Below are 17,338 nucleotides of genomic sequence, written 5' to 3' on the forward strand. Positions count from 1 at the left end.
CGTCTGTACAGTATGTAAATTAGGTACCGTAAGTCTAATACAGCACTGTAATTTTATACATTTCTTGTGAAAGAAACATTTCTTATTCAACGGCCATAAAAATTATTTCTGTTAATGATGTCTCCAAAGTTCAACAAATTTTTCGCAGAAAAATAACATCAGAAATCGCGGCCGCCGTTTGGTGCGCTGCTCCGTGACGAACACAAGCTTAAGCAATGGCGACGTCGAACGATGCACACTCGGTAAGTAATCCTACAATTTTTTGTTTATAGCATAGTTTATACAGATTATTCCCAAAAAATTATATGTATTTTGGAAATGTTAAGTCGAATTAGTCTAGAATCGATTCATTTTATGGAAGAAAACCTTTCAAACAGCTGTAGTCTGTAAACTTCACACGTGTCGGGCTGTGATTGACTCATATATTTAAGGATTCCTACAACATGAAATTCGTATAATGAGGAACGTATCTACCACGTTATAAGGGGGTCTACTGTATATACTGACAGTTGAAACAAAGCAAGGGAAAGCTAATTGCCATCTTCCCCTGGAGTGAGTGCTCTCAAGAGTCCCACTAAGGAGTATGAATGCAAGTAGATGATGGAACATTGTACGTGTGTGAATGAGTTTGTGTGGGTTGAAAGGCCAGTTGTACTCATCAAGAATAGCAGCTCTCATTAAATTATCCCTAACGTAATTGTATCTATTGCAGCAAAAACTAAGTAAAGTGTTGTTTGGTCCTCCTGAATATCACAACCACATTGTGGATTGTCCCCAAGGTTAAATCTATGCAAGTATTGCTTAAAGTTGCCATGTCCTGTAAGCAGCTGAGTGAGGGTGTAACTAGGGTAAAAGTGGTGAAGAATCGCAGTAGTGTCAACCTTGAAGATAAAAGTGTAGGTGAGCCTACCAGTGGTGTCATGGTCCCAGCTTTCTTGCCAGAAAATGAAGATTTGCTTCTTGATGTGATTGTTGATGTACGAGGTAGGAATGTAACTGAAAGGACTAGTGACTGAAGACATTAAGGCTTGTTTGGCAAGACACTCAGTGGTCTCATTGTTGAGAACCCTACATGACCTCAGACCCATTGGAAATCTATTCTAATGTTGTTGTCTAAGTGTCTGAGAATGTGGTGTATGAGATGGATGAGTTTTAAGCGACTATCAGACTTCGCAATCCTGTGTAAAGCTACCCTACTATCAGAATAAATGCAATAGTGTAAGTAGTGTCTGTTGTCCTTCCTATGCCTAATGTGAATTAAGCTCATATAAATAGCTAAAGTTTCCACCTGTGCTATTGAGCAGTGTGTATCTAGATGGAAACAAGCATTGTGAAGCTTGTGGCCTAAGTCGAAGTAAACTACAAAAGCAGCACCCACATTGTCATCCATCTTGAAGCTGTCAGTATAAATCCTAAACATGGGATGATCACCTGATCTTCGAAGTGAAGATCAGGGGCAAGCTAATGGGAGGGTTGGTAATTGTAAGTTGGGAGGATATTTTTGTTGATGCTGAATTTTTTATATCATCGATCAAGGTCAAACTGGGGAAATCTTACCTACTCTAAATATTTTGTCAACATCCGAGTTGCTATAGTCTCGCCAGGGTAAGGTGATGATATTTTCCTGCCAAATAATGCTTTTAATTTCTAAGTTGATAGGGGTCAATCCTAATATTGCCAAAAGGCACTAGTGGGTGAGGTTCTATAAGCCTTACAAATACAGAGAGCTGCAATCCTTTGAATGAATAACAGTTTTTTATGGTTATGGACTTTGGCGGCCACATGGGCCCAGACCTGAATGGCACAGAGGAGTGCTGGCTGAATTGCACCCATGTAAATAAGCTTAGTAGCATTAGGGCCAAGGCCCCATGTGTTCCTAGCAATACTAATGAGAGCGTTGGCCATCTTTTTAGCTTTGTCTGTGATGTATTTGATATGGAGTGTGAAATTAAGTCTCTCGTCAAGAATAACACCTAAATATTTAATTTCTGTTTTTGCTTTATTCTGTAAGCACCTATTCGAAGGGTCAGCTTCCTGACAAGTGGCATGTTCCTACCAACTATCATGCTTTCACATTTGTCTGTGTTAATGGGTTGCCTATGCTTAATACTCCACTGGTGAATGTTATTGAGAATATTGTTGCATATGTCCTGTAAGCGTTTACTGTTCACTATGTGAAGCTAGGATAATTGTGTCGTCCGCATAGCCCTGTATGCAGCAGCCAGGAGGCAGGGTGTTGTTTAAGTGCAGGAAAAAGTTATAGGCTTTGTTCCAGAGACCAGGACCAGACCTGGATCCCTGAGGACAGCCTCGAGTGCTGGGTATGACTGTTATTTTGTGTTGTATAAACACCTACACTTCATGGAAATGAACAAGCAGATACCCTCACTAAAATGGCTGCAGAGGATGACATAATCCCTATTACCTACAGCAAAATTAGCAAGAAAACCATCCGACAGGAACTTTGGAGAGACACCTTATATGAATGGCAAATCCAATGGAACATCAATAATAATCACACAGCAAAATTTATACCTAATCTGATTTATCTCACTACTCTACACTGGTTCTCTCCTAATTTCTACAGTTCACAGATACTTACCAATCATGGTAAGTTCGCAAGTTATCTTTGCAGATTCACCAATTGAGTTTCTCCTTTATGTCCTACATGTCAAGTAGAAGACAATTTCTTTCATTACCTTTATAACTGCGTCACTTTAGAAAATGAACGGTTGGAGCTAATACTACTCCTACAAGAACTGAATATCGACTGGCCATGTGCCCCATCTGACTTTTTCAAAAGTGAGTGTGTGTATTGTGCCTTCGAAAGACTGTGCAAAAAATTTCACCACTTTTCACTCCCACACATAACTAAAGGACTGTATTGTGGTAGTTCAGTTGTTAGTTTAAGTTAATACATTAAGTTTTTAGTGTTAAGTTAAATTTATTTTGATGTTAAGTACTTTTATTATCAATTCTCTGTTAATGTATAATGTTTTTCTGTCATATTACTTTAATACAAAATGTTACTTTTAACTTAATATTAATTAGGATAATTTTACACTCACTTTTACTTAGTTTAAATTTTAAAATTTTATGTAAAATTTATGAAATTCAATTATGTAAAACTAGTGTCTTCTAATTGTATTTGTAACCTTATAACCCTGGTAATGCAAAAGCAGGACCAGGATGTGCATGTTATTTTAATGTACGAATAAATACTAAATAAAAAAATGAAATGAAAAAAAAAGACCTACACTCCTATTGCTAAGATAGGACTGAAGAAGTTTGTAAAGATTTTGAGGGCAGTGATGAGCATATAATGTGTGCAGGATAAAATATCACCAGGCATGATTGAAGGCACCTCTAAAGTCAATAGTGATAATTGTGGTATGCTGATTGTTTTGTTTAGCATGGTGGATGTAGTTAATGACCCAATGGATGGAATCTACTGTACCTTTGTTTTTAGAGAAGCCAAACTGATTCTGATGAAGGGCTCTATGCTTGCATAGATGCAGTAATCCTATTAATCATTAGACCATACCATCTAACACTTTCCCCAGGGTTGGGAGAAGACAGATCAGTCTGTATTTTTTGTAAGTGTTAGCACTGGTAGCTTTGGGAATCAATTTGACACTAGCCTTTTTCCAATGAGTAGGAAAAAGGCCAGTCAGTGTCAAGCAGATATTGAAGAGAATTACAAATGCTGTAGGATTGGCCTCAAATGCATGTTTTATTATCCTAGTGGTTATGCTGTCAAGACATAGGGCTTTGTTATCAGTGAGCAAAAACCTCGATGGAGGTGAAGTTGTGGTCATTGTCTGTATTAGGTGGAGTGAGCGTAGAACTCCGGATGACCACTTGTGTATTGTCATCCTGCTGTGGATTGTCATTTAAATAGCTACAGGAAATTAATGTATAATATGAACTGAATATATTTATTTAAAAAAATACAGTATTGTAGATTAGAACCTAATGATGACCAATTAAGACAGTTGAAATTAAAGCATTATTAAAGCAGTTTTAAAGCATTTCTGTTAGTACATATGAATGAAGGCTAATTGATTTTCTAAAACAAAATTTTAGTATAGATAATCTAAGCAATTTAGTAGATTTTTTTCCTGTATTATCAGGTATGTTAATGATAACAAAATTTCATTTTATGAAACTAAATCTCAAATAGTTCAATATAAATTAATGTAAAGTCAATTAATTCAACTAATATAACCTTACATTGAAAAGAATTCATATATGCACAAATTATATCAATCCAATATTTTTTATGGCATTTAAATATATCTTTCATTATTAAATGCAAAAGAGCATGGGCCACATTTCCATAATGAAAAATTAAACTAATTAACAATTAATTAATATAACAATTAATATTGTTATAATCTCAATTATAAAATGTAAATATATATTTACCTCTCTATTGGAAAGATGATCACTAAGTTGTTCTGCTTTTTCAAAATCTCCTTCATCAATTGCTTTATCTATCATTGATTCTAATTCAGTCTGGAAATAATGATATTAACAATTGTTTTAATTCAGATTTTAAAAATTTTGTAATTATTTATTTCCAAGTATTTTTATATTCTATCAAATTATATAATCTACTCCCAAAAAAATTATTCTCTTAAAAGATTTAATATGACTTCTGATGTTATTTCAAGCTATTTTATGAAATTACTAACAATTCTATATCTTCAGTTTATACTGCCACATTTCATTTGTCAACCGTCAAACACCATGGCGCAGTGGTTATCCTCTCAGTCTATGAATTGGAAGGTTTCTGGTTCAAACCTGCACAATTGTAAATTTGTTTTTGCTCTTTTATGTTTACTTTCTCAAATCTTTGAGAAAGTTCATGTATGTTAATTAACTGTCATTGGAATGTTTCACGAATGTGCTCCTGTGTGATAAAAGCGCAAGCTATCTGACTAAGAGTTAGTTCTTGTACTGCACGCTGCAGAGTTAGTACATTCTGTGGAGTAATAAAAAATTCTTTCATGTTCACAAACGACTTGTCATTGTTGTTCACCTCTCATCCATGCAACAATATTTTTAAACTAAATCTGTACATGATAAACCCACATTATTTAAAAATCTCATTGAAAAATTGTTATTTCTATAACAGCAAATTAAAAAAATGTTAAAAAAAATTGAGATATTAATCAACTTTAAAGGATTTTTCAGTTTTTATTACTAATCAAAAGTTTAAATATAATTAACATACTTAAATTTTTCTTTTTTTCCTCACTTCCTATTCATTGTATATTCAATAAAACTAGTACATAAATTTTATTGAATATATTTTAAATATAATAAAACTTATGTAGTAGTTTTATTGAATATACAAAGAAAATCTCTCCATTATGGTTTCCAAAAAAAATTACTATACAAGTTTTATTGAATACATTTAAATTTTTGTTTATTGTAGTATAGTAAAAGAAACATTAATACTTTTTTAGACATTATACTCTTCTTTAATAAAAAAATAAAAATTAAAAACTACAATTAAAAACTTAATTCAATTTTTTCAAATAAATAAAATGTTTTTACAGTATTTACACAAAAGTTTTAAGAAATTTTCAATTAGAATAAAAAATATATACAGTGGTACCTCAGGTTACGAACGCCCCAGCATACGAAATTTTCAGGATACGACATGAAATTCAAACATATTTTTGCTCTACGATACGAACAAAAACTCACCATACGACGTTACATTAATTCGCATTTTTCATTTGTTTTTTTAATGTATTACTTGGCTTTAATTTGAGTATGTTTTTTGCGTTGGAACGAATTATTTGGTTTTACATGTAATCGTATGGGAAAAGATGATCCACCTTACGACATTTTCATGATACGATCTCAGTTTCGGAACGGATTAATTTCGTATCCTGAGGTACCACTGTATATAAATTTAGTATTTAGTTCTAACCTGTTTATATATATATTTAGTATTTAGTTCTAACCTGTTTTAAATGTTTATAAATAATTTGAGAAAATTTTGATTAATAAAAATAATTTTCTCAAAAATTTATTGACAGATGATGATAGTTATAGTTATATATATAAATTCTTTCTAATTAATCTGTGAAAGTTTTGTTCAAACTTATATTTTTTTCTGTTACATTTTGTAAATGTAACTTTTTCCTTAATCTACACAAATACACAAATATATTTAAGCATACATATATATATATATATGATTTTAATGCTTTATGTACAGTACCTACTGTATTTAAAACTTTAATTATATAAATTAGAAAAGACATTAAAATTTGTTAGTATTCTACTTGAAAGTCTTGCTAGATTATCTGATGCTATGAACTCACATTAACCTTCTACACTTATCCAGCAGTAAAAATGTTTTAATATCTGAAATGTAAAGTTTGAATTTCAGATATTTGGCCTCATTTAAGGGCCAGCATCAGGTTTCTACAGAAGATTTGATTAAAAGCTGAAATTTTAAATTCTGGAACATTTTTAAACATTCTTCTCTACATCACAAGTTTAAAACATTTGCATTTCAGACATTAAAATGTTTTTTACTACTGGAAAAGTGTGGTAAGTTATGCAAGTTCATTTCAGTAATATTTTTAGCTTTAAAAATAATTTATTATCTGATGTTAAATTTGAAATAAAATGAAATTTTTTATGTTCTACCTAATGTAGACCATAAAAATAAAATATGATACAAATTTTAATTTAAAGAAATTGGAAATGTAATTTGAACTTAAATTCATTTAGATCCAAAATACTACTTTTATTTTCTGCGTAATATAAATTTAAGAATAAATCTAAAAATACCTTTGGCCCATATTTCCCATGAGAGACTGGTCCTGTTAAATGGCCATTTACATTTAAATAAGGTTTAATATCAGACCAAGATTCTCCTGATGTACTTTGATTATCTGTTTCACTATAAAAATTTAAAATATTAAGAAAAATTTAATTAATGAATAAGCAAAAATTATTGCAACATTGTCACAAATTCCAGGCTGTCAATTTTAATCATATTTTTAATTTAAAATGTATGCTCTCAATCTCAAATTAGTAGTGTCTTGCCCTATACATCATACTTTCCTGATAACAACAAAATCTTGTCAGTCATCTATGTAACTTTGTTCTGAGGAAAATTTTTGAATTGAAATCACATAACTTCTGATCTAGATCAGAAGTTTGTACATAGTTAATCAGGGTCTCCTGGTCCCTAAACTTTTCATATCTGGTCTCAACTTTCATCTATCTAACACTGTTCTCAAGATTAAGGAAGGACAGACAACAGACAGACAGGTGGACTACATTGGGTATTTATAGATCTACAATTTTTACAGATTGCAACCAAATTATTAATATTAAAATATTAATGGTATCATCTAAAATAATAAATATTAAATATGTAAAATAATACATTTAAAATATAAAAATTAAGCTAAGCAATGGGATTGGTTATAAAATTAATTGTATAACTATAATTCTAAAAATTAAAACTTAAAAAATAGTCTTCGAGCAAAAAACACTATCAGCGCTGACTTCGAGGGATTTACGATATAGACAGTTAACAAATAAAAAGATGTTTATTATAGTTTTTCTCCTTTATCCAAATGCATTTTGCCAGTATAATCATCAGTGGATAATGATACTAGGTTACATCAATGTTTTTAAAGTAAAAAATGAAAAAACAAAGTATCAGTATGTTCTTTTCCCATATATAAACTGTTTATATGAAAAATACAAAAGTCAATTTAATGATGTTTGTTCATATTATAGCCTGGCAAAAAAAAATAAGTTGTCTAATGTAAAGAATTTTATTCTTAATAAAGAAGAAAAGGAACAAGATCAATTAAATATTGCAGGGGTTGTGTACAAACAGTCCTGCACATGTCCTCAACCTAAATGTTATATAGAAAAAACCAAGTGTAAACTAGAGAAGAGACTTAGAGAACATGAAGTGACTATACATCTAAAATATAGAGAATCTCCATGGTATCAACATTGCAGTATTTTTAATTGTAAAATTGATAAAAATATTATTAAAATTCTGTATAAACTTCTTACATGTAAAAGAACATTATGGCATTAAGAAATATTAAAAGCATTTTATAAAGCATTAAAATTCTGTATAAAGAAAACAACTAAATATCATGTAAAAGAATATTATGGTTTTAAGAAATATGTAAACAACATAAATTTGAATACAGGAATGTCTGTTGATGCACGTTGGGATAACTCTGTCAACTATAAAAACACTGATGTAACTTAGTATCATTATCTACTGATGAGGCCTGATTATACTGGCAAAATTGGATAAGGAGGAAATTTATAATAAACGTTTTTTTTAATTGTTAACTGACTATATCATAAATCCCTTGAAGTTGGTACTGATAGAAAATAGTCTTCAAGCAAAAAACACTTAAGTTTTAGTTTTTGGAATTATAGTTATACAATTAATTTTATAAAATAATACATATTAATATTATAACTATTTGATAAAGAATTTTAAAATTTTTAAATAAAATTATAGCAAAACCTCAATTATTTGTGACCTTTAGGTTATATAATATAAGGTCATTTAAGTGAGAAAGTTTATTTCTAGGTGAAGTTATGAAAAAATTGACATCCAGAATTGTAACTAGAATATCAACTGAATTCTGATAAAAGTATAATCAAGGCCATCTTAATTAACATGTTTGAATGCCTTGGGCTAAAAAAAATTTGGTGTCTTAAATCACATTGATTGAGCAATAATTATTTATTTAATTAATTATACGTATTATTTAACTTTAATTGCTAAAAATTTTATTTTAAAACATATTGACATTGCACATTTTTCTTTAATTCAACAATATTTATAATATAATAAAGGTAGTTTATTATATTTGAATTTATTTAAAGTTATAAAAACACACACAATAGTATAAAGCTTAAAAACTTTTTTTGTAACATTTGCATTCTGCAAATCTATTTTTAATTTCACTATGAACTATCCTTCCTAATACATATATCATATTCTATGGATAGAATACTTAATTGTTTAATTTGGATTGTCCTAATAACAATAACATATAATTTTTAAATTGTTTCAAAGTAGAAAATGATCTTTCTCTGCTATAATTGGTGCAAGCAATACTTAAATATAATTGCACAGCAGTTGTTATATTTGAGAATGTGCATTTGATTTGCAACTCAATTATTTTTAGAATACATTCAACTTTTGATAGTATCTCATAATAATAATAAAATTTTTACTGTTGACATTACGAGTTTAAATGATGACAGTAAAAATTTTATTATTATTATAAGATATTGGCATACTATAGAAGTAAATTCTTGTATGACTGATAGTATCTCATCAGTTAATAAATTTCTGTACTTAAAAACATTTTTCTATTATCCTTAATAATAATAATAAGTAATCCTGTTTTGAAATCAACTAAATATTCTTAACTTTATTCTTAACTTTATATAACTTTCTATAAGAAAGTTGTCTGTTATCAAATGATCAGTTCATTGCAATTTTCTAAATTGAATAAAAATCCAAATTTGAACGTTATATGATAATATGCAGATTTCTGTTTGTTTATTTCTGCTAAAAGTGTATCAATAATTACAGAATGAAATTGTTATAATACATCCAAGAGATGCATGGAATGAAACTACCAGAAATACATTGTTACTACAGAATTCCTTAACTTCACTAAACATGCAAAATCCTTTAACATTTATTATTTCAACATTAACTAACGTATGACCCAATATTATTTTAACAAGAAATAAAGTTTACTTTTTGTTTCTTTAATTTGTCTTTTTATTAAACATTCTTTATTAAAGTTTACATTGGATACTCAAGTATGTTCTTTTTTTGTTTTTGAATTGATTTTTTAATTAGTGAATAATTTAGAATGCAATTTAGTAAAATAGTGTGTAATTAAATGCTAACAAATATCATATAAACAAAATAAAAATCATTTTGTACTCAAAACTGTATAATTTAGAAAGTGTTTCAAAAACTCTAAATAAACACTTATAATTAAAAAATGTTTTATTATTATGTGTAATTTTAAAAATAATTTATTCTCTTAACTAATATTGGTTATTACATATTAAAAATACTTAAGTATTAGATTAATATTATTATAATATAGTTTGTAATCAAATTTTATCAATTATACTTTAAAAACATAAATGCAAATTCTTGGTGGCAGTGGCGGCCTTAGGGGGTGGCGAGCAGGGCAATCGCCCGGGGCCTCGCTCTTGGAGGGGCCTCGCGCAACAACCAAGTAGAAAAAAGTTGATATTTAAAACTTTTTATTTTATCCTTGGCTATTAGTTATAACAATAAAATAAATTTAATTTATTGTATTATAGCCATTTTAATTTATTGTATTATAGCCATTTTAATTTATTGTATTATAGCCATTTGTATTATAACCTGATGGCATATGACAGTGGCTTTAGTATTATAATGTATCGGGTTTTACTAGAGTTGTTTGCTTGTACAGGTAAGTTTTGCGGGATATATATTGTATATAAAAAACCAAAATACTTACATCATAAATATTAACATCCTATAAATGTTGTACACAAACATAATGTCAATATATTTATAATAATCACAATTCACAAATAGTCAAGTATTCACAACACATCACAGTATGTTTGTAAAGATGAATGTAATTTGTAATATTAACAAGACACTAGAAACAATATTTATATTGAATTATGATACATATGTAAAATGAATGCACTAATTAAGCATGCAGACTATGTTAATTTTTGAGTATAAATACATCTACAGTATGTAATAAAATACCAGTGGTGCAGACAAAAATGAAATTGCATATTTTGTCAGCAATTTTTTAAATAATTATGAATTATTTTATTTAGAAAAGCAATCAAGCAATTTATTAAAATTTTAAAAAGTTAATAATTTTCTTAGTTTGCTGTATAAAGAATTCTAATAATATTTTTGTTTAATTTTGACAACATTTCAAATCAGAGATTTTTGCATCTAAAATTAAAAGAAAGAAGAAAAAACATTTCAACATATTTGGTTCTTAGAGCCTTTGGATCAATGGCTCCATAGCCCTGAGCTATAGATGCTATAGCCCATTTAGCCCAATGGATAAGGAGGGCCTAAGTATAATACAGATTATAAAAGAAAACAAAAATAATGATAATAAATGTACTTGAAATATGTAGTAATTCAAACTTTCTTACAGGATAAAGTATTAATACTGAATAGTTAAGTATTAAAATACTGAGTACAATTCCAAACAAACTGCTGAATTATCAGGCCTTAAGAACAACCACAAACATGCACTAGTGCATGTTTGTGGTTTTTCTTAAGCATCTTGCGGCATCTGATGATGTCAAAGGCTCTGCCCCTAACTTTGTGGCTGAGCAGTTATCCCTTTGCTAGTGCAGTGATGTGAGTGTACGCTTGCTGTTGACAGAGTTCAACAAGCACACACTCATATCACTGCACTAGCAAAGGAATAACCATGTGGATATGAAGAAATGGGCAGGACCTTTGACATCATCGGGTGTGCTAGCACATGTTTGCTAGCGTTTTGCTCTCACAAAGCTGTAGTTTGTGGCAGCTCTAATATGGTTAAGTTATGTAGCCTAATAATTCGGCAATTTGTTTGGCTTTAAAATTCAGGTTTATAAGTTGATGTTAATATGTATTGGGTACAATGTACACTAAATGCAAGTTTTTTGCAGTAGCATTTATTCAAATACTGTATAGTACAGTACTAAATGGAATTGTTTAGTATCCAGAGATAAAATTAATGTGTTAAATATAAATATTCAATCCAATAATCCAAATTTTAATTAAAGCAGAGTGACCTTGAAGATTTCCATAATTTTAAATAAATTAATTTTTAATTTTAATATATAAACTTCTGGAAGAAAAATATTGAAGGATGGGACTGAAACCTGTAACTCCAGCTTGCCCTGCAGATGCATTGCCAGTTATCTAATAAGTTATAAATTTATAACAAGTTAACTTAAAAGATTTATATGATTCCAGAAACTTTAATTGATAGGAACAAATATTTTTTAAATGTGAAGATGCTTGATGTGAAACACTACTAAAAAGCATAAAATAAAAGATAAAAAGAAATTTTAAATTTTTTGAAAAATAAATTATTAATAACAGACCAATAATTCATTAATAATTCTACTAGTTTCTTATAATAACATAGATTTTTAAAGTTCTCTGTTAATCATGGTTTTTTACCATAATTCTATACAACTTATCGTGAGGAACTTATTAAAAGTTTAAAATGAATAATATTAATTAAATCAGATATAAATACCCTGTGATCAAAAAGTATTGAAAGTGATTCAATAAAATGCAAAATTTGAATTTATTCGTCAAAATTTATTTTGTTCCTTTCAAAGTAATCTCCTACCACTGCAATGCCAATGCACTTATGTCAATGTTTTTTCCAATCCTTGAAATGCTTTAAAGTTGTTTTTGTGAAACCCTTTCAGGACTCGCAGCAAATTTTGTTTATGGTATCAATTAATTCGAAACAATGACCACAAATAGAAATTTTAGTCAAGGAAACAGAATGAAGTTTCACAGTGCCAGATCAGGTGAATATGAAAGTTTTGGAACCATATTTATTGAATTTTTGGCCAACAAGAACATTGTGAGCAGATGCATTATCATGATGCAAAATCCATGAATTTTCTTGCCACAAATCAGGTTGTTTTCTACAAATTGCTTCATGCAAATGTTCAAATAATATTCTTTATTGACGATATGGCCAGTCATAAGAAATTCATAATGCAGAACACAACGACAATTGGAAAAAACAATCAACCTGACTTTGATGTTATCTTTTTGGTTTTGCTTTTCAGTGCTATTCACCTGATCGTTGAGCTGTTTTGGTGTCAAAAGTATAAATGTTTCATCATCTGTAATAATGAATTTTTAAGAATGATTTGCCTTGAAAAAGCATTTCCTCACCCACTTGAATATGTTGTTTTTGAAAAAAATCAATGTTTTCAGAACAACTCAATTATTTATAATAATTCTTTGTGTTTTTATTTAACTTTTCTGTATCTTTTGGTAAATTTCTGCTTTAAGATTATGCCAATTTTTCTGCAAGGGAGAGCTTTTTTTAGTCTTATACTCATTCTTCTGCATCTCAAAATTACATGTATTCATTCTAGTTATAAAATATTTCAAGATGTTAATCAAAGATGTTTTATGTTAACAAATAAACACAACAATATTAATATTATCTTTTAAATTATGTTAAATAAAAACAAATTATATATTTTTTTTCTGAAAAATATTTAATTACATACTTTTCATTTGTATCTTCTCTAATTTCATCATCAATTGCCTTCATTAAGTGAGGATCACGATAAATTTTTTTCAAAAGTCTATCATTCTTCCTTTTTTCTCTTCTTTGTTCTAATTTAAAATCTATTTCTCTTTGCTTCTCAAGTTTTTGTTTAATTTGATCAAATCTCTGAATAATAAATATTAAATTAATAAGTAAATATATTTATAATTAAAAGTGTAAAGTAAAAATTAAGTTTAAGCTGTTTAATTTAAAAAATTAATATATGTACATATTTTTTTATATATACATTATCATATTTTTATAATAATAATAACAATATATATATGCAGTGAATTTTTTTAAAAAAAATGACTGCTTGTATACATATATGGTGACTGAACATTCATATAGTAGTATTGTTTTTACTGAAAAACTGATAGTATACTACAAACTACCAATACTTTTTCATGCTATCTACCTGTATAGCATACTGACATGCTTCAGCTGAAAAATAGCCCTATATATACAATTAATTATTATTATTATTATCATCATAATTATTATTACAAAATACATACAACATATTAAAAACACATATACATTCATTCATATCAATCTCCTGTCGATAGTAAAGTTTGGTTTTAACTGAACACAAATTATTTATAAAAAAACAAAGTGGTCATCATTAAAAAAATATTGTATTATATTTAAAGAATACTACTCACAGTTTGAAAAGTTTCATTACATTTTTCTAATTTACTATTAACATCTGTTTCTTCTTTACCATTCTTTTTAAATTTTTTAACATTCCATATGTTGATGTCTTCTAAATTTGTTTCAGATTCTGAAGAATCACTCATAACTAAACAAGCAAATTAAATATAATAATATAAATTTATATGTTATATAAAGTTATATAAATGGCTAATTCATTTATATAACTTTATCCATATACATTTAACTTTATATGAAATGTTTTAATAGACTTAACATTATAATTTAATTTGTCAAAATATGCTAAAATAATTACATTTACTTTTTATTAAATGAATTATATATATATATATATGTACAGTATTACAGTATTTCATTTTAAAATATTAGCTATGTATATATGAACAGTGTATTGGGAGAAAGATAAATACTTTTAACTGAAAAAATATATAAAATAAAAAATATACAAAAAACATTTTAAAGTAATGCTTTTTATTCAGATAAATGTACTAAAAAGTAAAAAATAAATTTTCTTTAACTTTCACATTAATTTTGGTATCATGCTTTTATTTTTGGTCATAAAATATTTCTAAACAGAAGCACCCCACACTTTTATTTTTGGTTGCGTAGTACCAAAATTATTGTGAAAGCTGAAAAAATATTTATTTTTTACTTTTTATTACATTTATCTGAATAAAAAGTGTTACTTTAAAATGTATTTTTATATAAGTAAATTAAACTTCACTTTCACACCGGGGATGAAATAATAAACACTGAACCTGTTACCGGTGTAATTTTGCGTGAAATAATCCTCTTTTCACAAACGTTTTCACAAACAAAAGAGGATTATTTCACGCAAAATTACACCGGTAACAGGTTCAGTGTTTATTATTTCATCCCCGGTGTGAAAGTGAAGTTTAATTTACTTATATAAAAATACATTTTAAAGTAACACTTTTTATTCAGATAAATGTAATAAAAAGTAAAAAATAAATATTTTTTCAGCTTTCACAATAATTTTGGTACTACGCAACCAAAAATAAAAGTGTGGGGTGCTTCTGTTTAGAAATATTTTATGACCAAAAATAAAAGCATGATACCAAAATTAATGTGAAAGTTAAAGAAAATTTATTTTTTACTTTTTAGTACATTTATCTGAATAAAAAGCATTACTTTAAAATGTTTTTTGTATATTTTTTATTTTATATATTTTTTCAGTTAAAAGTATTTATCTTTCTCCCAATACACTGTTCATATATACATAGCTAATATTTTAAAATGAAATACTGTAATACTGTACATATATATATATATATAATTCATTTAATAAAAAGTAAATGTAATTATTTTAGCATATTTTGACAAATTAAATTATAATGTTAAGTCTATTAAAACATTTCATATAAAGTTAAATGTATATGGATAAAGTTATATAAATGAATTAGCCATTNGCAAAAACCCGCATCTAAAATAGTATAATAGAAGCCAAGTTTTTCACAGTAAGCCTTAATCCTGTCCCTCTCCCCCCGGGGAAATATCAAAAAATCCCTTTATAGTGTACATTCTGTTGACGTACCCTATTAAAATGCAATCAAAAATGCAAAAAACCACATCTAAAATAGTATAAATAGAAGCAGAGTTCTTTACGGTAAGCCTTCCCCGTAAGGCTTACCGTAAAGAACTGTCCATCCCCCATGTTTAACGGAATAATATACAGCCTATGTCCACCCTGAAGTTCTATTCTAAATATTGGTAAAAAAATTTTTGAAATCAGATGAGTAGTTTCGGAGATTACCTGCTGCATACAAACTAACATACATACATACAAACATTACCTCTTTATAATATTAGTATAGATGTACCTAACACTGAACTATCAAAATTCTTTATGTATATTGTTCTCTTGAGATTGATTTTGATTAAAAAAAAAACTTTAAGTTGTTTAAATTTGATGTAGTGAGTGATTAGTTCTCTCAATTACTTTAATGATAGGATACTAACTTGAACATGACAGCTTCTATGGCCTGCAAAATTGCTGATTAGGTGGTTAATAATAGTAGTGAAGACTAATGTCTTTTATATTTTCTTAAAGATGAAAGATGTACTTTAGGTATTTGGCAAGATAATCATATTCTTTGTCTTCACATTTGTTTCCACATGTAAGACAGCAAATAATAGTCGTGTTGTACCACCATTATCACATTTTATTTACAAATTTTAATTATTCACTAATTTTTTGCTAATTGTTAAAAATGTTTGCAAACTATTAAAAAATGTACTGTCATTGGCAATACACACGTGTGCAAAGTTTCAACTAGATCAAAAATTGGGAAGTAGATGAATTGCAACTTTTATCTGGACAGACACCAGACAGAATAAAGCTTTAAAAAAATGCCAACCATTTTCAGTTAATATTTTAAGTAATCAAAAACATTTTTGATCTCTTGAAGGCCATCCTCAATATTTTCTAGATGGAACACCAGAAAAATGCCTTGAAGATGGTCTTCAAGAGGTTAAAATGTTTTTGATCCAAGCACTTTTTGAGATCTCTTTTATGTCCTGAAGATAGCCAAGAGAGCTCAGTACTTAAATTGTAATGTTTTAAATTTATCAGTCCAAGAAAATATAGTTTCTTCACTATTATTTCTGAAATATTATATAATTTATAAGAAAAGTTATTTAATTTTCTAGTAATGTATCTTTTTGAACTATTATTCCAATTAAATTACATTTTATGTACTTTTTGATCTAACATTTCGGTCAAGTGTTCTCACGATAAAAGTTCACTTACCTTTGTGGGAGATCCAGATTTGAATCAACCATATTCAGTCAGAACTCTCATCATATTTCACAGGCATTTTGAGTTGGATGTCATTTTCCATCTCTTACTCAAACTGTCTGATTTCAATTGTAGATTAAGCTTATCAATACAGAATAAAACAGGCTATGCAGCCCTCGTGTGTTGTTGTCTTACAATAAATACAAATCCTAATTTAACATTATGAAGTTTGAAATGTAAATTTTTTCATTAACAAATAATTTAAATTTGTTAGGGAAATTTATATTGTACTCCATTTCATAAGAATATCAATTTTTTGCTTTTTTTCATAAGTGTCATTATTTCATCAAAAATGATTTTAAATCATTATAATTTCAGTAATATTCTAACATAAAAATTAATATATATAATATTTAACCATTCATTGCATTTTAATAATAAAAAGAAACAAGTTATTTACAGTGGTACCTCAGGTTACGAACGCCCCAGCATACGAAATTTTCAGGATACGACATGAAATTCG

The 17,338-nt window shown here is 28.1% G+C and overlaps 1 protein-coding gene across 1 annotated transcript in view; it reads right to left on the reverse strand.

Annotated features, from left to right (window-relative positions):
- The window catches only part of LOC111631954, a 25,304-nt gene extending 8,456 nt beyond the window's left edge, over positions 1–16,848 (reverse strand). The window contains exons 1-5 of the mRNA XM_023376304.1: positions 16,828–16,848; positions 14,048–14,184; positions 13,342–13,508; positions 6,820–6,931; positions 4,429–4,518 (exon numbers count right to left, since the gene is read on the reverse strand). Coding sequence (XP_023232072.1) covers positions 4,429–4,518; positions 6,820–6,931; positions 13,342–13,508; positions 14,048–14,182 — 504 coding nt within the window. The 5' untranslated portion in view covers positions 14,183–14,184; positions 16,828–16,848. The remainder of the gene's footprint in view (positions 1–4,428; positions 4,519–6,819; positions 6,932–13,341; positions 13,509–14,047; positions 14,185–16,827) is intronic.
- Positions 16,849–17,338: the final 490 nt, after the last annotated feature.

Source organism: Centruroides sculpturatus, unplaced genomic scaffold, assembly GCF_000671375.1.
Source record: "Centruroides sculpturatus isolate CEXI.00-Female unplaced genomic scaffold, Cexi_2.0 scaffold783, whole genome shotgun sequence".
Taxonomy (NCBI): Eukaryota; Metazoa; Arthropoda; class Arachnida; order Scorpiones; family Buthidae; genus Centruroides; species Centruroides sculpturatus.